At 38.2% G+C, this 22,303-nt stretch overlaps 6 protein-coding genes across 6 annotated transcripts; 3 read left to right on the top strand and 3 right to left on the bottom strand.

Annotated features, from left to right (window-relative positions):
* Nucleotides 1–136: 136 nt before the first annotated feature.
* On the bottom strand, nucleotides 137–9,153 carry LOC145890473 (ubiquitin-protein ligase E3B-like). The gene is made up of 22 exons (XM_082981552.1): nucleotides 8,960–9,153; nucleotides 8,716–8,810; nucleotides 8,222–8,631; nucleotides 8,056–8,160; nucleotides 7,909–7,992; nucleotides 7,583–7,746; nucleotides 7,406–7,511; nucleotides 6,999–7,202; nucleotides 6,691–6,800; nucleotides 6,398–6,567; nucleotides 6,011–6,193; nucleotides 5,527–5,698; nucleotides 5,179–5,300; nucleotides 4,810–4,921; nucleotides 4,209–4,357; nucleotides 3,733–3,839; nucleotides 3,423–3,554; nucleotides 3,077–3,267; nucleotides 2,482–2,667; nucleotides 1,969–2,151; nucleotides 1,430–1,609; nucleotides 137–948 (listed from the first exon to the last, which is right to left on the bottom strand). The coding sequence occupies exons 1-22, from the start codon at nucleotides 9,094–9,096 to the stop codon at nucleotides 708–710; spliced, it is 3,543 nt and encodes a 1,180-aa protein (XP_082837678.1). The 5' UTR covers nucleotides 9,097–9,153; the 3' UTR covers nucleotides 137–707.
* Nucleotides 9,154–9,549: 396 nt separating this feature from the next.
* On the top strand, nucleotides 9,550–10,608 carry LOC145890098 (uncharacterized). Its single transcript, XM_082981135.1, has 4 exons — nucleotides 9,550–9,680; nucleotides 9,840–10,000; nucleotides 10,307–10,386; nucleotides 10,494–10,608. The coding sequence occupies exons 1-4, from the start codon at nucleotides 9,550–9,552 to the stop codon at nucleotides 10,590–10,592; spliced, it is 471 nt and encodes a 156-aa protein (XP_082837261.1). The 3' UTR covers nucleotides 10,593–10,608.
* Nucleotides 10,609–11,397: 789 nt separating this feature from the next.
* LOC145889700 (uncharacterized) lies at nucleotides 11,398–12,264 on the bottom strand. The gene has a single exon (XM_082980702.1). It carries the CDS (start codon nucleotides 12,251–12,253, stop codon nucleotides 11,522–11,524), a length of 732 nt encoding a protein of 243 aa, XP_082836828.1. The 5' UTR covers nucleotides 12,254–12,264; the 3' UTR covers nucleotides 11,398–11,521.
* Nucleotides 12,265–14,860: 2,596 nt separating this feature from the next.
* LOC145889642 (myeloid differentiation primary response protein MyD88-like) lies at nucleotides 14,861–16,985 on the top strand. Its single transcript, XM_082980634.1, has 6 exons — nucleotides 14,861–15,171; nucleotides 15,236–15,383; nucleotides 15,468–15,599; nucleotides 15,756–15,921; nucleotides 16,249–16,340; nucleotides 16,555–16,985. Exons 1-6 carry the CDS (start codon nucleotides 14,929–14,931, stop codon nucleotides 16,710–16,712), a joined length of 939 nt encoding a protein of 312 aa, XP_082836760.1. The 5' UTR covers nucleotides 14,861–14,928; the 3' UTR covers nucleotides 16,713–16,985.
* Nucleotides 16,986–18,143: 1,158 nt separating this feature from the next.
* LOC145888673 (methionine aminopeptidase 1D, mitochondrial-like) lies at nucleotides 18,144–19,585 on the top strand. The gene is made up of 4 exons (XM_082979476.1): nucleotides 18,144–18,280; nucleotides 18,343–18,480; nucleotides 18,538–18,690; nucleotides 18,943–19,585. The coding sequence occupies exons 2-4, from the start codon at nucleotides 18,361–18,363 to the stop codon at nucleotides 19,582–19,584; spliced, it is 915 nt and encodes a 304-aa protein (XP_082835602.1). The 5' UTR covers nucleotides 18,144–18,280; nucleotides 18,343–18,360; the 3' UTR covers nucleotide 19,585.
* A 438-nt stretch (nucleotides 19,586–20,023) lies between these two features.
* Nucleotides 20,024–21,205, bottom strand: LOC145888674 (pre-mRNA-splicing factor syf2-like). Its single transcript, XM_082979477.1, has 2 exons — nucleotides 20,774–21,205; nucleotides 20,024–20,389 (listed from the first exon to the last, which is right to left on the bottom strand). The coding sequence occupies exons 1-2, from the start codon at nucleotides 21,105–21,107 to the stop codon at nucleotides 20,031–20,033; spliced, it is 693 nt and encodes a 230-aa protein (XP_082835603.1). The 5' UTR covers nucleotides 21,108–21,205; the 3' UTR covers nucleotides 20,024–20,030.
* Between the last annotated feature and the right edge of the window lie 1,098 nt (nucleotides 21,206–22,303).

A 22,303-nucleotide genomic window follows, 5' to 3' on the forward strand; every position in this document is an offset into this window, starting at 1 on the left:
CACATTTTCAACATCAGCCTTGTCACCGCGAGAGTCAGTACAGAGTTTTTCTGTCAACAACATGGGACTAAAAGTGTCTTGCACTGACATGTTTATATATTGTACCTTCAGCTTCTTTCAACACGCAACTGTACGACCGTGAGGTAACTGGTCGCACAATAATAAACAATGTTTGTAAAATATAGATTTAAAACACAATACATCGCCGACAGCCGAAAAGATATCACATGTATGGCAACATTCACACAACACGTTAGGCATACAAAGGGGGAAGGAATAATATACAGTATTTCATACAACACTCTCATGGTTATGCTCGCAGTCTTAGTTTTGCTATCGGTAACGCAAAGTTCGGGCAATTCTTCGACATTAAAATCCTTTATCGGTCTAAAATAGAATAGGAGTAATTGATCGGTAAAAATTAATAGTAGACCAGAAAATTTTTGCCATGCATTCGCTGCTGGAACACGTTGGTAATCAAACAGAACATACTTTACGAGAATTGGTTGCTATTGAAAAAGGTTACATTGTAAAAGCGTTTTTCTTTTACTGGAGCAAGAGTACAAGTTCCCATGCATTGTCATCACATGCAGAATAGAAATAACCAAGCGAATATCATCTTCACCTTTGGCAAAAAATACGAGGAAATAAGTTCAGAAGCAAGAAGGTAAGTCTTCAGAGAGTGAAATAAATAAAAACAGCGCGGTTCAGGAAAGTTCAAAACCGGTATTGTTGGCGATGGCTTGAGTGAGTTTTTCGCGAAGCACGTCTTTGTTGGGGTAGTTGGGAAGTTTAAGCAAGTTAAAACACGTGGAAGCGGTCGGAAGTCTGTGCGGGTATTTCTGTGACCTCGAGGTTCCGCCTTTGGTCGCTGACAGACGCAGAAAACCGCGCAGCACATTTGCTACTGTGTCTCCTGGGTCTTCGTCGTCCGGCACTTCAACACACCTGCATTTGTTTGGTGGTCTTGTTAATGTTAAGTTCGTAGTGAAGTATTTGACACAGATCTTACACTGTGGATTAGGGGTAGGCAACTCAAAGTATTATGTGTGCCATATTTGTTTCTATCTATCACGTGCGTTTTTTAGGGGGCGATGTCCTTAAACATGTTGGAAAATAAGGTTAAAAGTTGGATGGCATACGTAAATATTACAACGTACTCAGGTCCATAACGCATATACGCGGACCTTTACAATGTCCAAGAACATTAGTAAGCGAAGTTTTTCATTGCCAAATATATTATTCTGTAGGGAAAATGAAGGCAGTCATTATCAAAGTTGTTTAGTTATTGGTTGGCGCGAAACAGTCACGGTAACAAACGTTTTATCACGTGGCCATCTACAGTATCCAGCCATCAGACTGGGTTTAATGACTTTTCAGATTTCTCAGAAAAAGTCTGCACCAAAACGTCCAATTCTAGTGAAAGTACCTGATCGTGAATTGAGGTTGAAGTTGCTGAAAACCAAGCAGGGGAGGTCTGGAGCAAGAAGTGACAAATTTCAAGAACGCCGAACGTTGCAAGGCAGTGTAATCGCGTTCGAGAATGTCCCACAGCCATTTGACCACACGATGACGGGAGTGAAATCCACCATAGTAAACGACATTTTTTCTGAAACACAGACACACACACAGTTCATGTAACCGGGGGATTGGGAGGGTTTTGTGCATTTATGTAGATACGTTAAATATTAAAAATACGAGACAACCCCATGCCGATTTCAGAAGCAAAACCATGAAAAAAACTGGTCTTCGTCAAACAAAGACCCTAGACCTTTAAATTCATCAAATTTCCCCCACACACTGCCTTACATTTTGCCCCACTGGCAATGGACAAACATTACAGGCAACTGTGCAACACAGGCGTCGTCAAATTCTACGCATAAAGTGAAAAATAAACACAAGCCGATAGATGGTTACTACAAGATTGAGTAGCACTGTAGGTTACGCAACCTTCACAATATTACTCACTTGAGGTCACCGAGGTCCATATCTACATTGTCCCCAGATATAAGTCGTTGTAATTCAGGTGCTGAGAACATGGCTGTCCACTGCGGGGAAATCACCGACCTGAAGCCGGCCACGAATGCGCGGGTCTGCTGTTGAATCTGGGTGTGCATGCGGTAGTGCGCCAACGTGTGGATGTACATAATCCTGTGAACAACCGCCAGGTGGAATAATTATAACTACAGGGCAACAATTTCACAAACTTCTTTAGGTGATTGGGCGAAAAGTTAAGATTAAAAATGGTCAAGAGCACATTTGCAAAACCACTACATAAGTCTGACAGAATAAAAAACGGTTTATAAAACTCTGTTGTTTCAAACGGCACGCCATTTAAACGACGGTTTAGCTTTTGAAACCACCTAATTGACATTTAGTACAACTATTTTGCAGTAATTTCTTACACACATTACATAAGTGGATGTCATCACACCTATATTACGTCATGGACAATTTTCATTCAACAAATCTGCACCAAACCTGTTTTCATTGGTGACGGAGATTGCCGAACCCCCAGGCACGAGGTCATGTGACTCCACCTTCCCCATGATGTCCTCCTCGTACGTGAAGGTCAGTCCAAGATCAGCGATGTCACCCTCGTACCGCTTGATCCAAGTTAAGTTGTTGTAGAACTCGACATCGAGGGAAGGCAACTCGTCAATAGGGCTACAGGAAATATATAAGGATTGTGTTGTAAGCACAGCGTTGATTGACGAAAATGCTTTGCCAGTTTTTTCAACTACATTGGCGCGAAACTCATGAGGTATTTTGTTAAACAATATATGAAAAAGCGTAAAAACGGGTGCAGAGATTTTACACGGCAGTAATTTTAATGGATGATTTACTAAAATGGATAAACTCGTTTTTTTCTGATGTGACGTTTCTCATTATATCCAGTGTAGGACATAAAACACATTTCAAGCCCTGTATCACTGCCACGAAAATAAAATCGATATATGTTCTATGCTCAACTTTTTATCATCACTGGCCGTGTATTAGACAACGTGCAAGGCAACCATATAAAGTTTGCTTTAACCTTACAAACCGCTTTTTCTTAAACCTCGTGTTATCTCACCTGTAAAGCATGTTATGGTGCTGACTGAGCAGGTTCCGGAGAAAGAAGTTGGCGAAGGGAATGTCGAGCACGATTCCTTCGTATACCGCTTTGCCCAGCATTCGTCCGATGAAGGAAAATAAGTTGAGATCGTTGTCTTGCATGTGGGATAACGGGGATGGATAAAGCTTGCTTTCGCCGCCACCAGTTACCTTTAAATAGAGTGATTTGACGCGTGTTATTTGGTTATTTCTTTGGAACCATGTATTTCAGAGGTTCAAATCTGTCGGCTTCATTTTAAGCGCGTAAATTTTCACATTTAAATCTTACGAGAAGTGAAAGTTTGCCTTTCAAGGAAGATTTTTACCTTGAACAAATTCATGTCAGGATTGAAAACTTTTTTGATGATTTCCTCCAGAAATTCTTTGAATACACCGTCCTGGTCAATTCCGGCTTCACCTAATCCCAGATCATTGAAAAACTTTACTCTTATCACTCCCTGCAAACGTCAGACAAGTTTAAATATGTTGTTCGACAAAGGCGAATTGTTTTCTGAAGTTAAAAGTAACGTAAATCGAACTGAACATTAAATCAATAACATTGTAAAATAATTACCAATATTCCGAGGTTATTGCAGAAATTGTCTTAAATTGCGTTGAAATGTTAATATGTCAAACCTTTAAAGTGTTGGAAGGGATATTGCAGAGTTGATCGAACCCATCTTCGACCAAACGACTCCTCCTAACTCTGATATGATACGAAGAGTCGCTGCCCGAGGAAATTCCTGCACAAAATTAACTTTGTAAAGATTAGTTTATTTGATTGATCAAAGATCGTCGTTTTTATTTGTTTTCTCAATAGCAATACTCAAAAATGCGTTTGATTTGGAATTCGGAACATGAACGTTTGGTTCACTTTCTTTAGCTTCTAGCCCTCAGCCAAGGAAATCTTTTTCGCAATTAAAGTGTTCATCTTGTAAATGCGATCAACTTAGTACACAAATACTATCCACAATATCACATGTACTTTAAACAACATTTAGAAACTTCCGCACGTGCATTATACGTTTTTCTTCCGATTATCAGGTCAAGGAAACCAATAGCAATAATTAAGTAGAAATAAATGTTATGGGGACGAAACAAGTTCAACGAACCGAGGGAATTCTTGTCGGCGGCAACGAGGCTGTTGAAGAGGATCACACGATCCTTGTGCGGAATTATGAATGGCATTTTTTCAATGATGAGCTTCGCGCGGGGAACCCCCTTCTCCACTTCGTTCCTTACCGCGCTTGGTTTTACATCCCTACGAAAAAGGAAACAGCATCACTACATGCGTCACATGTACACCTGAAGTTAAAAATTAAATATTACCCCTCAAGCTATTGATACGATATAAATTTTAGCATTCGCATAAACACTTTATTCGACTCAGTCATATATACCAAGTATGTCTACGTTAGGGCAAATTATATGATAAAGGGAAGAAATAAATTGAATAATTTTTACTACTTTTATTTGCACACAATAGATCTGCTTGTATTTATGAATACGCGATTCCCATTTACACAAGTCAAACAATTTATAGTGTATAGATATCTCAAATTATGTTATTTCGACGACTTTGAACCCACCCCGTTTTCCAGTTTACTTCGCAGATATCAATTCATTCGCGCGTTGTATTCCTAACCCCTATTTACGTTCTTTCTTTATAATTTTACTCGACAATAAACCAGAACCATGACCACGTGTACATACTTGCACAACCAATGGTCGTTCGGTGTGAAGGATCGTCGGGCGTCCCGGTCGTAAAGCATCATGAGTAGAGTGTACGCGGAGTCGAACACAGGAAACATGGGACTCTGTGAGTCTGCAGGCAACAAAATATAGAAGAAGTTCAGAGGTAAGCCAGGCTTTACATGTCTCACGTGCGATACAGCAGAAATCGACATACGCTAATATTACGTGGAAAACTTCAAACTTATAGTCGTTTGCGAATGTCACTGTAGTTGTAAACCGGTTGCTGTTTTTTATGACTTTTATCGTTAGTTTGAAAAAACGTTTCGTTATCGTTATTCCAAACGCAAACCTATATCCCGCTCGGATAGACATCAAACTGAATCGAACCTGTGACGAATTTCCCCCATATCACTTTAAAGACAAACTGGCGGAGAAAAGCCGAAATTGTCACCAATTCCTCGAGATGAAAGGGAACTTGTTGGTCATAAAACTCTACGTCGTCCAGTATTCTAATAAAATACATTGACACCATAGCACCTTTTTTGTAGCGTTGGACACAACAGTGACAGTAAAAGTGCAACCAGCATGAAAAAGTAATAGGTAGAAAATATGTAGTTTTACCTGTTTTTATTTTTCGAAGTGAAAAACAACAGGATCTTGGGCATTAAAACAAACATTGCTACATGTTGCAAAATATTTCCGTTTACCATTTGGAAACGAGAATGCAAAACTTACGAAAGAATGTGGGCGGTCATGTCACAAAAAAGGGTGAATACGGCAAAAATTGGCTCCGCCGCATCCGGAGGAAGAGTGAGAGAAGAGAGGAAGAGTTGAAGTCCCCCGGAGGTTCCGATCTCACAGATGAACCTCCACAGACGACATAGGACTTCGTCCATAAACGTCAGCCCTAAAAGCGATAATGTACGATAGGTCGATAAGTTTCCTTAGTTAAACTAATGAAACTAAGTTACAGGTACGCTTTTTAGTTAAACATAAGTTAAACTAGAACTACTTTCCAGAGCTCTGTGCTAAGTAAGCACTTTCTTTTTTCCACTTGGAAATATTCACGTCTCAATAACAACGTATTATTTGTGGTCTTACGAGATACAACACAGACCATAAGCCATGACGACATTTGAAAGTATAAATAAACATAATTACTTTTTGTGTCTCAGCCACTGCTGGCGTCAATTGATTGACATCCCCGATGCAAACATACCTGTAAGCATTTCAAGCTGCAGTTGCTTCGTGAAGATTGACAAAGATCTTTTGTAGAGTACACAGGTGCTACACGTGTTTTTCACTTCGGCGTAATCAAGTTTTCTGCCTCCAGTTGGAAGTAGGACTTTTTGGGGTCGATTTGAAGCGATCCGTTTTAAAAACGACCCGAACTTGTCGGCCACTACAAGGTAATATATATACATTTAATAAATAACTATTTTGGCAACTCAAAGGCAGTACTGGCTACAGAAGCATCAGCAAATACTATGCTGCTGTGGCAAATTACTTCAAAACTTGAAAAACCACTGTAATAGATAATGGTTCAAGGTAACTTTGATTAGTTTAGTTTTAGCGAAATATAAACATCTCGCATTTTGTTTCTTACATTTTCCTTTGTCTTTCTGCCTGGAAGCAATCTGTTCGGCTTGAGTAGGCATAATCCCGTCCTCGTGTAGCGATTTCAGCGTTAATACGTCGTGAAAGACTGCTTTGACAAACACAGTGTCCCACAACAGCTCCAATTGGCGCTTTACCAAATGCATTTCGTCGGAATGCCTGAATTGGCCAAATATTACAGACTTCAGGGTCAGAATATATGTTCACTACATATTACAACTTCAAAAAACTTTAATGCTACAGTCAACTACTACAATATAGAGTTATTTAACCTTTCCTTACTCTGATCGGCTTCCTGAAAAATATCCCAACACAACATGCCAAGTAGATGCACTCGACTTTTCCCTGGATGAATTTCGCAAAAGAAAATGCAAGAGTTGATTTAACAGCATCTGCACAAAATGAAATGAAACAAAATTAACGAACAAAACAGAAGCAAATTTATCACATTGAAATAAATGTTAAAAAGGATAAAATTGTTTTCTCAAAAAAAATTTTTGCAGATTTTCCAGACATTGAAATATTTAGCAGTTATATGCAAAATTTCGAGGTTTTCATTGTGTTATGCATCAGCACATACTAAAACTCACCACAACATCCACTGCCTTGTGTTGCAGAAGAGTTTTCTCAATGCACAGCAACTGCAGTAAATTTGCAAACATGCAGAGCACTTGAGTCACATGGTAGGATTTAGCATTGTGTGGTGTTATGCCGTACTTTGTACAAGCATTTTCAACATGCAGCAAATCCACAAGCTTCTTCAAAACAGGATTCTCCAAGAACTTTGAAAGTCCCTGAAAATATATTTTTAAGCTTGATTGAAGAAATATCAAGCAAACAGCAACAAAATTCAGCATTTGTCAAAACAGATTTGTTTAAACTTTTTGTATGTAAGGAACATTGTACACAGATAACCGATGACAGTCAGCATTTGCAGAAATATTGTTAATCAAGCATGCAACTTGTTGCATTTCAAATCTATAAAACCGAAACTTACTTGTAAGGTTTTTGACTGCAGGTGCCAAATCAATGCTGGTACAGTGAGAATAGACATACTGAACATAATAACAGCTTCATTGCTAAACTTGTTGGAAGCCATTAATCTGAAGAAGATATAATAACACATTTAGCAAGGTTGCAACACATTGAGATTCGGATTAAAGTTATTTCAAACCTGCCAACCACAGTAAGGCATGCTTGTAAAGAGTTTGTGCTGATTGTACTTAAATTGTTCTTGCTCAACAGTGTTGCTAATATGCAGAGACATCCACGTTGGTGAAGATCGCAAAGGATGCTTGCACAAAACTGAGACAAAACTGGATGCAAAGCGGACTGTTTCTGAAAAACAACATTACATAATCTTATGAACAATATTAAAACTATTTGCACGCTTTGAACACAGGTCTGGCCACTAAGCTCTACAACATGGTGATTGGCATTACAATGTGTTGCATGATGAGAAAGCATTTCCAACTGGTACTTCATTTGACAAAAAGTTACCTTTAAAGCTTTCCAATGACTAACATCTGTAAAGGTAATTAGCATTCGTAGCTGAGTGGTAATGTTGGAAGATTCTTTGGCAACCTGAAAAGTAGTTCATGGGTGTGTTACAAGTTTAAACAGTTATATGCAAAATAACTGCACAACCTGCATAGAATCAATGTATTTGCAGCATATCCATAACAACTTCTTAATTTGCACTATCCACACTTTTACTAATTGTTTATGCACAGATAGTGCAACATAGGAGTTCTGCAAAGAAATTTTGTATATTTCAATTTGCTCATATCATTCCAGTCTTGAAAAACCACACCTTTGTTGATGAATCGTTCTCAACGTTATGCAGCAGATATTTGCACAAGCTCATAAATCTTTCTTTCTCCGCTTTATGATCAAACATAAACAAAAACTTTTGTATGATTTTGTATAGCTGTGAGTTTGCTATCTTTTTGCTACTTAGTGTCTCGACAGGCTTCTCAGAATGAACTTGGTCATGTATGTTTATTGTGTCATCTGCAGATTTCTCAGATTGTGTTGTCACATTGACTACTTTCTTTTCATCCTCTGGTTTTGTGTTAGAAGAGCCAGCTAGGTTTCCATATGCTCCAGTCAATGTATTGGAACCAAATGAAGCAAACTTCCATTGTTCGGGGGCAGCTTCATATTTGGGATTGGAAATTTTGTCACTGGAGTGTTTGTGAATGTTTTTCTCTGATGGTGACACTGCGTTTGTTGCATTAATTAGTAAAAAAAACTCCAGCGTAATGAAAATAGGCACAGATATAATTTGGTTACTATGCAATATACCTGATTTAACATCGTTTGAAATGCTTGTTTGGATTTCCTCCTTCCATCCAATTACTTCATCGAGCTCTTTAAACCAACTGTGTTTAATTGATAACCTGCAAATGTTATAAAAATTTTAAAAAATCAGCTTAGATTGTTTTTGCACCGGAGAACATGTTTAAAAGCAAGAGAAAAAATGCATTGGTGGCAAAAGTCGGCATTAGTTGCGAAGAAACGTTGAATGAATTCGCGTTTTGCAACAAACCTTGTCAAATAACCTCGAAAGACCGCTTGGATGACAATTGCAGAACATTCTTTGCGACGCTTCAATGCCCTCTCTTCCCTAGCTTGCCGTGCATTTTCTATTACATTCTCATTTTTAACTTGTCCGGACTGGTACATTGTTATAGCTTGACTCCTGGTTTTAAGGCTGACATTATTTATTGTTTTCACAACTTTTCAGCGTTCAGACACTGCTATCGGGGATTTTTTATCACGTGATTTCATAACAAGCAAGATCGTATTTTTAAAAATATTAAAAATATTCATGTCATTTTTAAGATTGCAAATGTTAACATCATATATATTTCAATCTTGTTTTTTTTGGTTTCGTAGCGATTGGTAACGCAGTGTAGTGTTTTCTAGTGCTATTCACACGCACCGCTATGTCATTTCGCTTTGGCTTGCTTGGCATTCTTATCCACGTCAACCGCTATGTAACAAGAGAGAGTGCCCGCCTTGTGTCCAGATAAACGGCAGATGTTAAGAATAAAATAAAAAAACTATTCACATAATTTGAAATACTGAGATCATTCTCATAATCAGAGGAAGTCAGCCTTTGGGTTGTGCGTAAAAATGTGCGCTTCGGTGCAGTCACTTCACTCAACTTCACCGAGTGAAGCAACTGCACCCATCACTTCACCCGGTGAAGTAACTTCACCGATCACCGTACTCGGTGAAGGGACTTCACCTTATAACCTCACTCGGTGAAGTTACTTCACTCAACTTCACCGAGTGAAGTAACTGCACCCATCACTACACCCGGTGAAGTTACTTCACTCGAAGTTCCTGGTGTAGCCTGCGAGCCCTTCTTGTAATAACGTAGGTGAGTCATACGTGAATTTACTATGTTTCTTTTATAATAGGATCAAAATGAATTTTTTTCCTGACGTGCATGGTTACAAGAAAACACTAACATCATCTGCAATATGTGTGCTATGTGATGAGAATTTTAAAGATTTAGAATATCATGGAATGACACAGCATTTTAATAAGGCATATCACCTAGTATGTGTAGGGCAGGAAGGTATGTTAACATCTTTAATAGAACATGGTAGTATTGAAGGTTGAACTTAATATTAAACATTATGTAATAATTAATTTAACATTATATGCTGTCATTTGCTTTTTGAAATGCTGTCTACTCTAAATTACGATGATGCTGGAAATATTTTATTAAATAATTCTGGTCAACAAACCTGTTAATGGCTGTGTATAAAACATATGACGATATTAAATTTGACAAATGACTTTTAATGCAAAGTTGTCTATTTTAGGAAAATGTGCATGTCTCATATAAGTTCTCTCTTCAACATCTCTTATTCTGTTTTAGATGTCAAAGAAATATCAAACTTCTGTGTTGCCTGTAACAGCACAGTTCCACCTGGCAATCGTAGGAAAAAGCTATCATGGGTAAAAAAATCATTTGAAATTTATAGATGTTACTCCAATATGTGTTTTTGACATGTTTGCACTGTCTGTTTTCATAATTCAAAACGCATGCTGTTTTGTGTTCATAGATTTCATGTGATTTTTGCGAGAGATGGACACACATGAATTGTGCTCCAAACGCCCCCCAAAAAAGTTTCTGTTGCATCCCTTGCAAACAATTTAAATAAACTTGATTGCATTTGATGTTGTTGTGTTAGCTTCTTGGGAAATTGTATTAAATAAGCGATATGGGTTCAAGTAGTAGGCAATCAAATCAGAGTACAGTTAAGTGACGTGCATGTATTATAGGGACAAGCAGTTTTCAGAGAAGTCACTGCACCGACCGAGTGAAGTGACTGCACCGAGTGAAGTGACTGCACCGAGTGAAGTCACTGCACCGAGTGAAGTCACTGCACCGACCGAGTGAAGTGACTGCACCGAGTGAAGTCACTGCACCGAGTGAGTCACTGCACCGAGTGAAGTCACTGCACCGAGTGAAGTCACTGCACCGAAAGCACGGCTCAAGTGAAGTAACTTCACCGAGTGAAGTTGGGTGAAGTAACTTCACCGAAGTGAACTTTTTCACCCACAAGTCCGTCTCGACAATTGGCACTGGAGCACACCTAGTGTGCGTTGCAGCTTCCAGTCAAATAAAGTTTTTAAACTTGGTTTCTGTTTTTTTTTCAGAAATAGTTTTCGGACCAGAAAATACAAAAATCTTGCCTACTCTTCCCTTGACAATGCTTGAGATTTTCCCTAAAAATATTTAGGTCTTTCTGACACAGCAATATGTTGTATGTTTTCAATTAAGAAACTCTCCAGAATTCCAGAATATCAATTCGGACATAATTTACTTACCATGGAAACTGTTTAATATTCAAGATAATTTACAACAGTGCAGTTGGTACACATGCTACATTGTATGTTTTCATTGCAACAACATACATAAAATCAGCATTTATCACACACAATATCCACTAACAAAAAGCCACAAACAAAATTGCTATCAACATTTCTATCCAATACAACTGCAAAATTGTGGAAAAAGCAGCAGACAATGAGATAAACACTTATTGTGGCAAAAATAGTTGGCCAGATCTGACAGCAAAAGCCTGAATCATAATTGATCAAATGTATGTTTTTTACCTAGTACAGGGATGTTATCGATATTTAAACTGTCTGTGGTTTCAACTAAACCCTGATATACAATATCAGAGCTGTTTATCCGAGGTGTATCCTTCCAGCATTTTCTGGTTGAAAGTTCTTCTGGTATATTTTCATCCTCTTCATCTGTTTCCCCTGTGATTAAAACATTCAGGTCCTCTACGTCGGAGTCCGAGCTTTCATAATCTTCAAAATCATCAGCATATGAGTGGTTGAGGTTTTCTCTGGCAGCTCTAACAGTGTTTCCATCAGCATCCTTTATTTGCACAGAACCTTGTCCCCAAAACCTTCTCTGCCGATTTGACTGTGAATACCCGGGGAGTTGAAAGGCAGATTTGGGCCTTGGAGTTAATTCAACTGTTTTTTGTGTCCTATCTTCTTGCCTGGTTGTCAGGCTCACACGAGATTGCATGTGTGGCCTCAATTTTTCAGGCTTTTTCCTGGGTGACACACATGGTTGTAATGCATTAGCCCCATTAACATAAGGTGAAAATGCCTTTTCCCTCTTTTCTTGCTCTTCTTCAGCCTTGGTTTTGGTGTTTAAACCTTTCAGATACTTTTTGTGCTTTTGTAATGTAATTAAGTAACGATCATGCTTGTTTATGGCATCATTTTCTGCTGTAACATTTCCCTCCATATTAAATAGAGCTCTATTTATTGTCCGGGGTTGTTTCAAGCATTCCATTTACACATCACTATTTCCTGCAATACAAAGCAAAATAACTCATTAAGGAAGCTGTACAACAAAAAATGTAAATGATTTTTTTATTTGTGTATAAGCTGCAGACAGATGGCCACTGTTTCGACCTAAAAGGTCTCATCAGTGCAGCTGGTGTGACTATCAGACGACTTTGCTGACCAAACGGCCAAGCAAAGACTTCCACTTTGTGGTGACTATACAGTCACCGTCATCCGTTGGGCACCAAACTAGGTGCAACCTTACGGAGCAAACAAGGTGGAAACACTACGGCCAAGCAAGCTCAACCAATAGTGCCGTCAGGCCCCGTGTCACAATAATCATATGATAAGCAATGTGGAGCCAATAATATGAATTTGTGTATAAGCTGCAGACAGATGGCCACTGTTTCGACCTAAAAGGTCTCATCAGTGCAGCTGGTGTGACTATCAGACGACTTTGCTGACCAAACGGCCAAGCAAAGACTTCCACTTTGTGGTGACTATACAGTCACCGTCATCCGTTGGGCACCAAACTAGGTGCAACCTTACGGAGCAAACAAGGTGGAAACACTACGGCCAAGCAAGCTCAACCAATAGTGATTTTTTTATTATTTGGCAAGGGTTGGTTTAGTTTTGAGATTGGAACATTTGTAATTTGCAAGGATTTTTTGTGACTATTGATTAGGCACAATGCAGGGAATATCGTATGTTTTTAATATGTTATTGCATTACCTAATTTTTGCATCACTAAAATTGCGGAGAATATTTTCTTTCTTCCAATCTGAGTCAGTTTATGGGTGCATAAAAACATGGGTTAGTGGGAACAATTTATCCCATGTTTATTGCTGTGTTACAACAGAGATAGTTTTATATAATGCAGTGTAAAAGCAGTACTTTATTTTGAACAAGAAAAGCACTCCACGTTAGACATAACTTTACAATAGAAATGAACTTTGCTCGGTTTGTACATTACTGTCCCTGATGATACCAGCATGGTTTGGTATCCATCGTTGGCATGCTGCGCTCAAATCAAACACAACGCTAACATTTGATTTCAAACAACAGTATGATTGTGATCTAACACAACAAATACCTCTATTTTAGTTTATTATCAGCGTAAAATTACAAAAAATATCCTGTGGCATCATTTGCGCAAATCGCGACTTCTATGTTCGTGTAACTAACGTCAACAAATGTTTGTTTTAGTCCGGACCAACAGAATCAGTATAAGCAACTATCCAAAACCCGGTGGTATATCATATAATACTTTTCTTTTTTTCATTGTCAGATTTTCATTATCAAACACCTACGCTTGAAATAAAACTTGTTTAAGAGAGAGTAAAAAACGAATCGTCTTTTTTGACCAGTCGCCAGGTACGAATAATCAATATTTAGCGGAATGATGTACGGTTACTGACAATCCTCTACACCCGGAAGAGAGTATAGTTTCTGTTACAACCAAACCAAAATTATTACTAACAACCAAAAAAGTCTGCATTGTCGATTTATCCCTTAAATATTCACAGAGAATAAATGGAGTTGCACAAAAATCCACTTCGTTCGAAGCTTACAATTGGTTGAAAGAAGCAACCAGAACTTTGTTAATTTTTAACTGTTGTATTTTTCACTCAATAGCGATTTGGTAACTATATACTGAAAAAATTACATCAGTGAAATGTTGTGCAATGGGTGGAACAATTGAAGCTTGCCAAGGGTGTAAATAACCTTTTGTCGGCCTTGAAAACAAGTTCCCCTTTTTGTAGTCACGAGGCGCGTGTGTCTAACCTACACCTAATGTTTCCGAAAATAGAATCGAGAGTCAATGACCGCACCAACGAATCACTGGAACCAAAAGTAAAACGAAGCTAGAAATCTTATTGTGTTATAGGAATGGGTACAAAGGTTGTTATTGCAATTAGTTGCGGGACTAGTTTTAAGTTTCGATATAGATTATAACCCACAGTTTATTGCCTGATTTTTAGAAATGAACAAGAAGTCTAACATCTTTCAAATGGCCTCAGTCACGGTTCGAAACCATACGAGTACTTCAACGAATGTGGTTAATTTATCTCGTTTCGTAGTGCAGAAAGAATTGGAGCGTTACCTTAATGGGATATGCCAATTGCACACACCTGGCATATCTTGGCTAACTGCTTTGGTCAATCCTATAATCAAATATACTTGTTTTTTATCATTGACAAATATGATTGGACAGAACATTAATTTACAATGCCACTGAATCCTATTTATTACTAACAATCAAACATACGATAAAAATGAGATAATAAAAGTCTGCGATGCAATAATCTCGTTGCATATCGGTCCAGTGACGCTAAATATTGACTCACGAGAAAAGCAGTTCCGCAAACACGATTTCGTTCAAAGATATTCTATTGTTAAAAGAGGTTCCTCTTTTTCACAAAGGTAGACATTTTTCGTCGGTCACGATGTGGGTGTTTGTGAACCTTGATAGTATCCATGGAAAGAGAGTTGACTGCCGCAGTAAAACACTGGAAGCAGAAACGAAGCAAAGCCTGCAGTGTTATTAGTGCTTGAAATGGGTACAAAGCATATGAGATTTTTGCCGATCATAGTGATAAGGATATGATTGCAAATAATGCTGCCTTGTGTTCAGGTTCGGAACATTTTGTAGCCGATAATTTATTGCTTTGGATCACGGTGATGGATAAGAATAACAGTGATTTTTTCCAAACGGCCTCGTATAGAGAGGACACTTATACTTCAACAAATCTCCCAGCACAAGAAGAGCCATGCACGCACCAAGCTATCCGATATGCACGAATGTTAGTCATTTTGCTTGGTACTATGGTGCGGAAGGAATTGGCAAGACACCTTGACGGGGACAGGCCAATCGCACATGACTGGCATACCTTGGCCGACTGCTTCGGCTACTCCTATATTGAGGTAAGTTATTGTCATTATTTAAAACCTAGGCGAAGCTTATGAGACATTCGCGCGTTTGTTCTAGCAAAAGGAAATGGAAAGAAATGGAAAGACGATCGCCCTATTAGACGACTTAGCTGTTCGTCGCCCGGATTTAACTGTAGGTCAGCTTCACAAGGCACTGACGACAATAAAGAGAGAGGATGCGGCGGATCAATTGTTATCTTCTATTGGTAAAACGTTTTTGTTATGTTCAAATCGAGCCTGTGAATGCACTACAATATTAACGCTCAGTCGTGTTTTCAAAATTATTTCAGATGAGCTTCAACAAATGAGACTAGTGCTTAACACCACTGTAGCGAATCACCGGCCCCTGACTACAGAGACTTACCCCCTTCAAAGCCCGTTGATCTCTTCTTCTAACGAAACCACAAATGAAGCAGTACGAGGTATGCGACACGCTTGGGTAATCAAGTGTGACATTGTGATTCTTGAAGGAAACAAATCCGTCGCGTGCTTATTTTTTCTATTACATTTACCAGCACATATGTAACTTGCACTCATACGGAAGTTAGGTTTGTTAATAACAATTGGAAAATTTTTAGCTTTAGCCCGCCAAGTTTATTTGCTGTTCAATCCGGCCGATGAAATATTTGCCCTTGGCGAGATTAAACCAAGGTTAGAGCAAGCAAGTATAACCTACTACAATTCTCAAGACTCGGCACCGCCAGGCAGTTATTTTGCTGACGAGCACATAACAGCAATGCAGGAGTAAGTATATCCAACTAAATTAAAGTCAAGTTTGAGGTCAGGCGCGGATCGTATGGTTATTGTTACTCGCGTCGCGTTGTTGTCTCAACTGATTCCTGGGAACTGCAATTCTATTTGATATGACTGACGTAACCTTGAACGTAGATTATCACTAGACCCGGCCTTAGTAGGACGGGGCCCGATTTGAAAAAAAGAGGTGCTTTGTATTTTTACCCGAAAAAAATTCAATTGCATTGGAACTTTTTTTGTCATCATTGTTACGTGCTCGCCCTGTAAAAGCAAGAGCCTCAATCCGGCCCTGATAATGACCCTAACTATTTTTGTCAGATGTCGAAAGGTGATCATCGTGCTTTCCGATGCCCTTTTTGATGACCCAAATTACGCGTGGTTGAGATCCACTGTGCTTGACCTTGACAGCGGTAATAAAGCCAGAATTAAATTACAAATACAAAAATACATCCTAACAATAGCAAATTTTAATCCCTACTAAATTTTCACACTAAATTAAACGTGTTGTTGTGATCAATTTACTATTACACTATGTAGATGCAGACATACGGTTAAAAAGTTATTTTGGTTGAGTGTTTGATACTTGATTTTCTGATTAGCAACAAAAAGTTTTGATTTCTGTAGACGCTTCCAAAAAGAAGATAATTCCTGTCGTGTACAAACCCATTTCCTCTCCGCTCAACATCTTTCGCGCAATGGTTGCACTGGACAGGACGAAATTTATGAACAGTGAAAAGTTTTGGAATTTGCTTGTTGATACCTGCACTGCAGTTACAAACTGAGCAATTTTATGAGAATACAAACTGCTGTTGTTATTTAGGAATGGCGAAACCGCCAAATTTACTAATATTGCGACAAGGGTTGCGCAGACCTGTTAATATTGTTCGCCTTTTGTATAAACTATGTTGGGTGCCCTTTTAAGTAGTTCTAAGGCGTTCCAAAAACCCTAACATTCCTCTGTTCAACTTGAAATGGTTTGAAACCTTACGTTGTGTCGCATGCTGCTTGCTACAGACTATACACATTTACTGTGCAAATTTTGTCTATTTTATATAGTGATTGTGGTTATGTAACAGTGCAGTTGGGCTAATTTCTCTATAACACCTATTGGGTTGACATTCAAACCCGGGAATTTACAGCTAGAATATGCGTTAAGCGAAATTCGTATACAAAGTGATGCCGGGGATTTGCAATTTCAAAGGTGTCGCGAAAAACTTTATGTCTAAAAAAGGAAGCTGCGACACTACACACCCGTGTAACAGCGGTAGTATTTGTTTGGACCGACATTCAAGGTGTAAGATTAACAACGAATGTTATAGAAAACGCCTCTCTATAATGCTAAACCAGTTTTCAGTCAACAAGAAAATAACATGCGATAGCTTGGTGGCTGATTAAGTACGGAACCTGTTGCTACATGCAAGTGAAGCGTGCAACACCCAAAAATTATGTCCAATATTACTTATTTGGACTGGCCACAACTGCCACATGGACCGGTCGCACGCCTGCGTTGGGGAATGTGCCTTATAAGGTGTGGTAATTCTACACGTAAGTTGCAACAAGCACAAGTTTAAAGCTCGTTTTATCATGATGCATTTAATGCCATTTTGCATTAAATATATTGTAAAAGTTTACATTTTGAGGGAATTTAAGGACTCCTTTTCCTTGAGACGTGAATGGTTTTGCAATTTCTCTGTTGTGTCAAAATTGCACTGTAATTCGAAATGCAATGATGCAGCACATTACTGGTGATTGACAGTTGACGCGAAAAAGATCCGAGGGGGCAGGGGCACTTTCAGTTCGTACACAGAAACGCAGAATAATGCTAACACGTGTTTGCGGCCACTGCAAATTGCAAAACTTTTTTAAGAAAACGCTGTTCTTGAATAATCGTCAACTTGCCAGGTGGAACTCATCCGATTCAACTCCAGAGAAACCAAAGCCACTTGGAACACATCAAGAAATTCCAAAGTAATGTTCAATGGTATAAAAATTTTTTTTTAGGAATTTAATCATTTTTGTGCTCAGACCTGGGTTTATTGGTCGCCATTCTGGTAAATTCATCTTTATTGGATTTGCTTTGAGCATATACATTTGGCAACAAATCCAACTGAATGACAATCTGCATAGGTAAGTTGACTATATAAACCTTCCCTGTAAATGTAAATTGTGTGTTTGCTGAAACTAGACTGTTCTTTTCGTTGCAAACAGAAATTCAAAAGGAGTACCTATTGGAGAAATATTACGAAAACTTCCAACACTTCCTGCTAAGATTTACAACGACGTAAAACTAAGGCGCAAAGTACCTGCTGCTGAAATCCTCAAAGATCATAATCCTGAAGACGAGAAATAGGTAAATGTTGCATTTGGGATTCTTGTTGTTTATTCTACTTTTTGAAAATCCTTTTTTTCTAGGTTGTTTTTCATTTCAGTATGACAGTGTTTCCGCAATTTTGGAAAAAACTAAATGCTGTTACCCCAATCTTGAGCACCATCAAACGTCAGAAAGTTCATCCTGCAAATGTTAACAAGAGAGCAATAGCTATTCCACCAGTGTGTAATAAAAATGTTTTTTCTGGAATAAAGTCATCATGTTGAAACTGTTTGCAGGACATTCACCGTCCGGATTACTCCAAAAAGACTCTGTTGTTAAATAGATTCAAATCTGTGGTTGAAATTAAATCTGACAAACAAATCGCTCAACTCAAAGAGGCATGTGCACTTGCCAAAAAAATTTTGGCAGAATCTAAATCTTTTGTAAAGGTATCAAAACTTGTATTGCAAAATTTTCCTGCTTTGTTTTGAATAGTGATGAAGTAAATTTTTATTTTAGTTTACAATGTTCCAAACCAAAATGATTTGTTTAATAATTTATGCAGTATTGTCCTTGAAGGGTATTTTTGGAAATGTTTAGTGAGTGCAGTTTAAAATCTCTTAGTATTTTTATGACCTTGTTTTATCTTTTTTAACATCCATTCAAGTTTCAAAATATGTTTTTCATGGACACTTTTGCAGGCTGGGGTGACTTCAGAAGATATCAATGAACAAATACATAATGAAATAATCAAACACGGTGCTTACCCATCCCCACTGCACTACAGAGGATTTCCCAAATCTTGCTGCACTTCAATAAACAATGTTGTGTGCCATGGCATACCTGATGACCTTAAACTTAAAGAGGGTGACATTATTAATATAGATGTCACTGTGTACCTAAACAGTTGTCATGGCGACACTTCAGATACTTTTGCAGTGGGTAAAATTGACCCAGATGCTGAAAAGCTTATATCTGCCACACAACAATGCCTCCAAATTGGAATAAATGCCTGTGGACCAGGCAGATATTTTAGTGACATAGGAAATGTCATAGAACCCTTCGCAAACACATGTGGTTTCACAGTATGCAAGGAGTTTGTTGGACATGGCATCGGCTCCTATTTTCATGAACCGCCAAATGTGCGACATACATGCAATTCCAGTAAGTTAGTGATGCAACCTGGAATGGCTTTCACCATTGAACCCATTTTAATGGAAGGTACCAACCAAATACAAAAACTTTATGATGGTTGGACAGTTGTGTCTAAAGATGGGATGCGATCTGCACAAGCTGAACATACTGTTCTAATCACTGAAACTGGTGTGGAAGTTCTGACCTGAAATAATTTGTTTTTGTGTGGTTGATTTCCTGGCAATGTATTAAGATGCTTGAAAACATTGCAACTGGTTTTTAGTCGATCACTAAACAAGGCAAACTTGATTACCATTTTAGCCATACCAAGTTCCCACTTTAAATGAAACAGTAAATACAAGTTCATATTTACATAGAAAAGCCATAAATTGTGTCCGCAGTTTTTTAAGGTGCCAACATATGTTAGCATAAATGAGCCAAAATGATACAAATACCAGGGAAAAAGGTTTAGGTTAAAAGATTAACAAACGATAAAAAGAGAATGTACATAACAGATGTTCATACGAAAAAGGTCAACTTAGAGTACAAATAGCATGCTGCCATTGTTCACCATCCACTCCACATTTGGTGTATCTTGGTTAAATCCTTAGTCTTTGCATTGTACAACCAAACCATTACAGAACTGGAAATGTATTTAAACAGCAGTTCCTCGCTCAAGATTCTGCTTAATTTCTGCAGTGTACTTTCCATAAAACTTCTCCAGTTTTTCGTTATGCCGGGCATTGCTCTCATTAATGTAGTCAATGTCTTTTGAATCATCATGAGCTCTTCTTCTACGAAACTTCTTCTTTTTCTCAATTTGAGCTTCAAGGTCCTTTACCATTCGTTCAATGCCTTCTTTGGTATCTTTGACTTCACCAGGAAGCATTGTGTTAACACCAGCATAGAATGTTTCTTCACCCATCTCATCTTTGCGCCTGTTGTACTCATCCATATCTGGTTTGATTTGCTTTGCCAACTTTCGGTAGTGGCGTGTACCTGCCTGCTGAAAGGCTAAAAAAATGTGGAATTTTTTTGTAAATTGATGATACAATTTAGTAGAATGGAAACAAATAATAAAAGGTGACTTTGTTTTGTAGGAAAAAACAACAAATTTAACTGAACTCCAGGCAATTGATGCAGCCCAGATTAAAATTTGTCACATTTTTTAATTTTATCAACTACCATTTAAATTAAAAGAAGTCCATTTAAAGAAATATATATATAATACATGACATTCACAATAAAATTGGTTGGTCAGTGTTGGCCGAAAAAAAAAACGTTAAAAGATAAGTTATTTACATTACTGTATTTTGTATGCTGTATTTTTACTTGACAAATATAAAAAATACAAAAATGTGTGCGGATAATAACAGTATTTATAAAAAGATGACCAACTTGAAAATCCTTGATCAGGATCCTTCTTCCGTTTTTTATTTGTATCCCATCGTTCGGCATCAGAGGCTGAGATATCCATTATCCTCATTCTTTCATAATCCACGCCTTTCTCTTCACATTCCTTTCTTTTTTTAATGTCATCTAGTTTCCATTCTGTCCTTTGCTGACGACTTTCCCAGTTGGATGGCAACTTGCTTTTTCGGTCTTCTTCCACCACTTCGGCACGATTTAGTCTTTTAGATTCAAATCTTCGGTTTTTCAACGCTTTTAATTTATCCAGCCGTTCGTTTCGTTTACTTTCAACGGGATCGGATGAGATTTTGTCAGGTTCCATTCTGCTGATGTTGTAATATCAGAAATTTCTACTATGCGTACAATTACCGCATAACACAACAATAAACCTTCAACAATAGACTTCTAGTTAAATTTCAAAGCGGGCCCAAGCATTGGGTAAAATGAGGAACGATACTTATTACTGCGGTTGACCATAGATATCACAAGTTATGTTAGGTACAAGCATAGTATGCTCCACTCATACTCGTGTGTGTACTTTGGTACACGATACTAATTTAAAGAGTTTGGTGATGAGGTTTACATGGACGAACACGGAAGGTTATGTAGCTGTTGGCTTTCTGGTCTCTGGCGTCAAAGTATGACTGTGAAGTTTTAATACCTATATAGGCCTACCATCTACAGTTAACTAAAATAGAGTAATTGTTGTAGTTGATTCTATATTCAACTTTCTTAGATGGGCCAAAGATGACCCACGTTTTTTTACAAACGGTTTGCAATACGGCGCCATATCACTATATTTTTATGTCGTTGCGCGGTTGGGAAGACATCATAACAAAAATGGCAAAGGAAAAAACTTTTACTGGGTGCAATGATCAAATTTTTGGCAGTAAAAAGGCCCCCAAAGTTTAAAAATTACCGCCATGTAGCTTTGAAAAACACACGGACCCAAAGTTGCATGTGTGGAAGGATTCAAACAACAAGTGATCATCTCGCTACGATCTAGAAAGCTAGAATGATATTTCATGCGCTAATGCCCCAATGCTGATTTTGCGCCGACTTTGAAATATTAAAAAAAAATTTTTTTTTTCAACATTTTTTTTTCAATTTCAAAAAAGCTAATCCTGGTCTCCTCTATCATATAATTGCATATTCATATAAAAAGGACACTTGAAAGAATAGCATCTACTCATTCTGTTTAAACCTTTCCCCAGTACACCAAGATACGTGCTGTCGTTTCTCTCAGTTCAGGCCAATGCGAACGTTTGTTTTGCCTCCGGGTATTCCCCGTTATGGGCGAAAAAGGCAACAAATTTTCACAGTCGACCCGCCCGCGTGGCTTCTCCCTTAGGACTTCAACTAGCTCTGAGGTGTATCCTTTTACAGACTGTGTATGTCTTTTAATACACAAATTGTCTTTATAAGGAGGCGTAAGTTACTGATAAGAACGTTGTGGTACATAGGCTACAGGTTATGAAGAATAGAACAAGGTACAAATTTACAAACTTCTTGTGGTGT

The sequence above is a fragment of the Ascidia mentula genome, chromosome 2 (assembly GCF_947561715.1).
Source record: "Ascidia mentula chromosome 2, kaAscMent1.1, whole genome shotgun sequence".
NCBI lineage: Eukaryota > Metazoa > Chordata > Ascidiacea > Phlebobranchia > Ascidiidae > Ascidia > Ascidia mentula.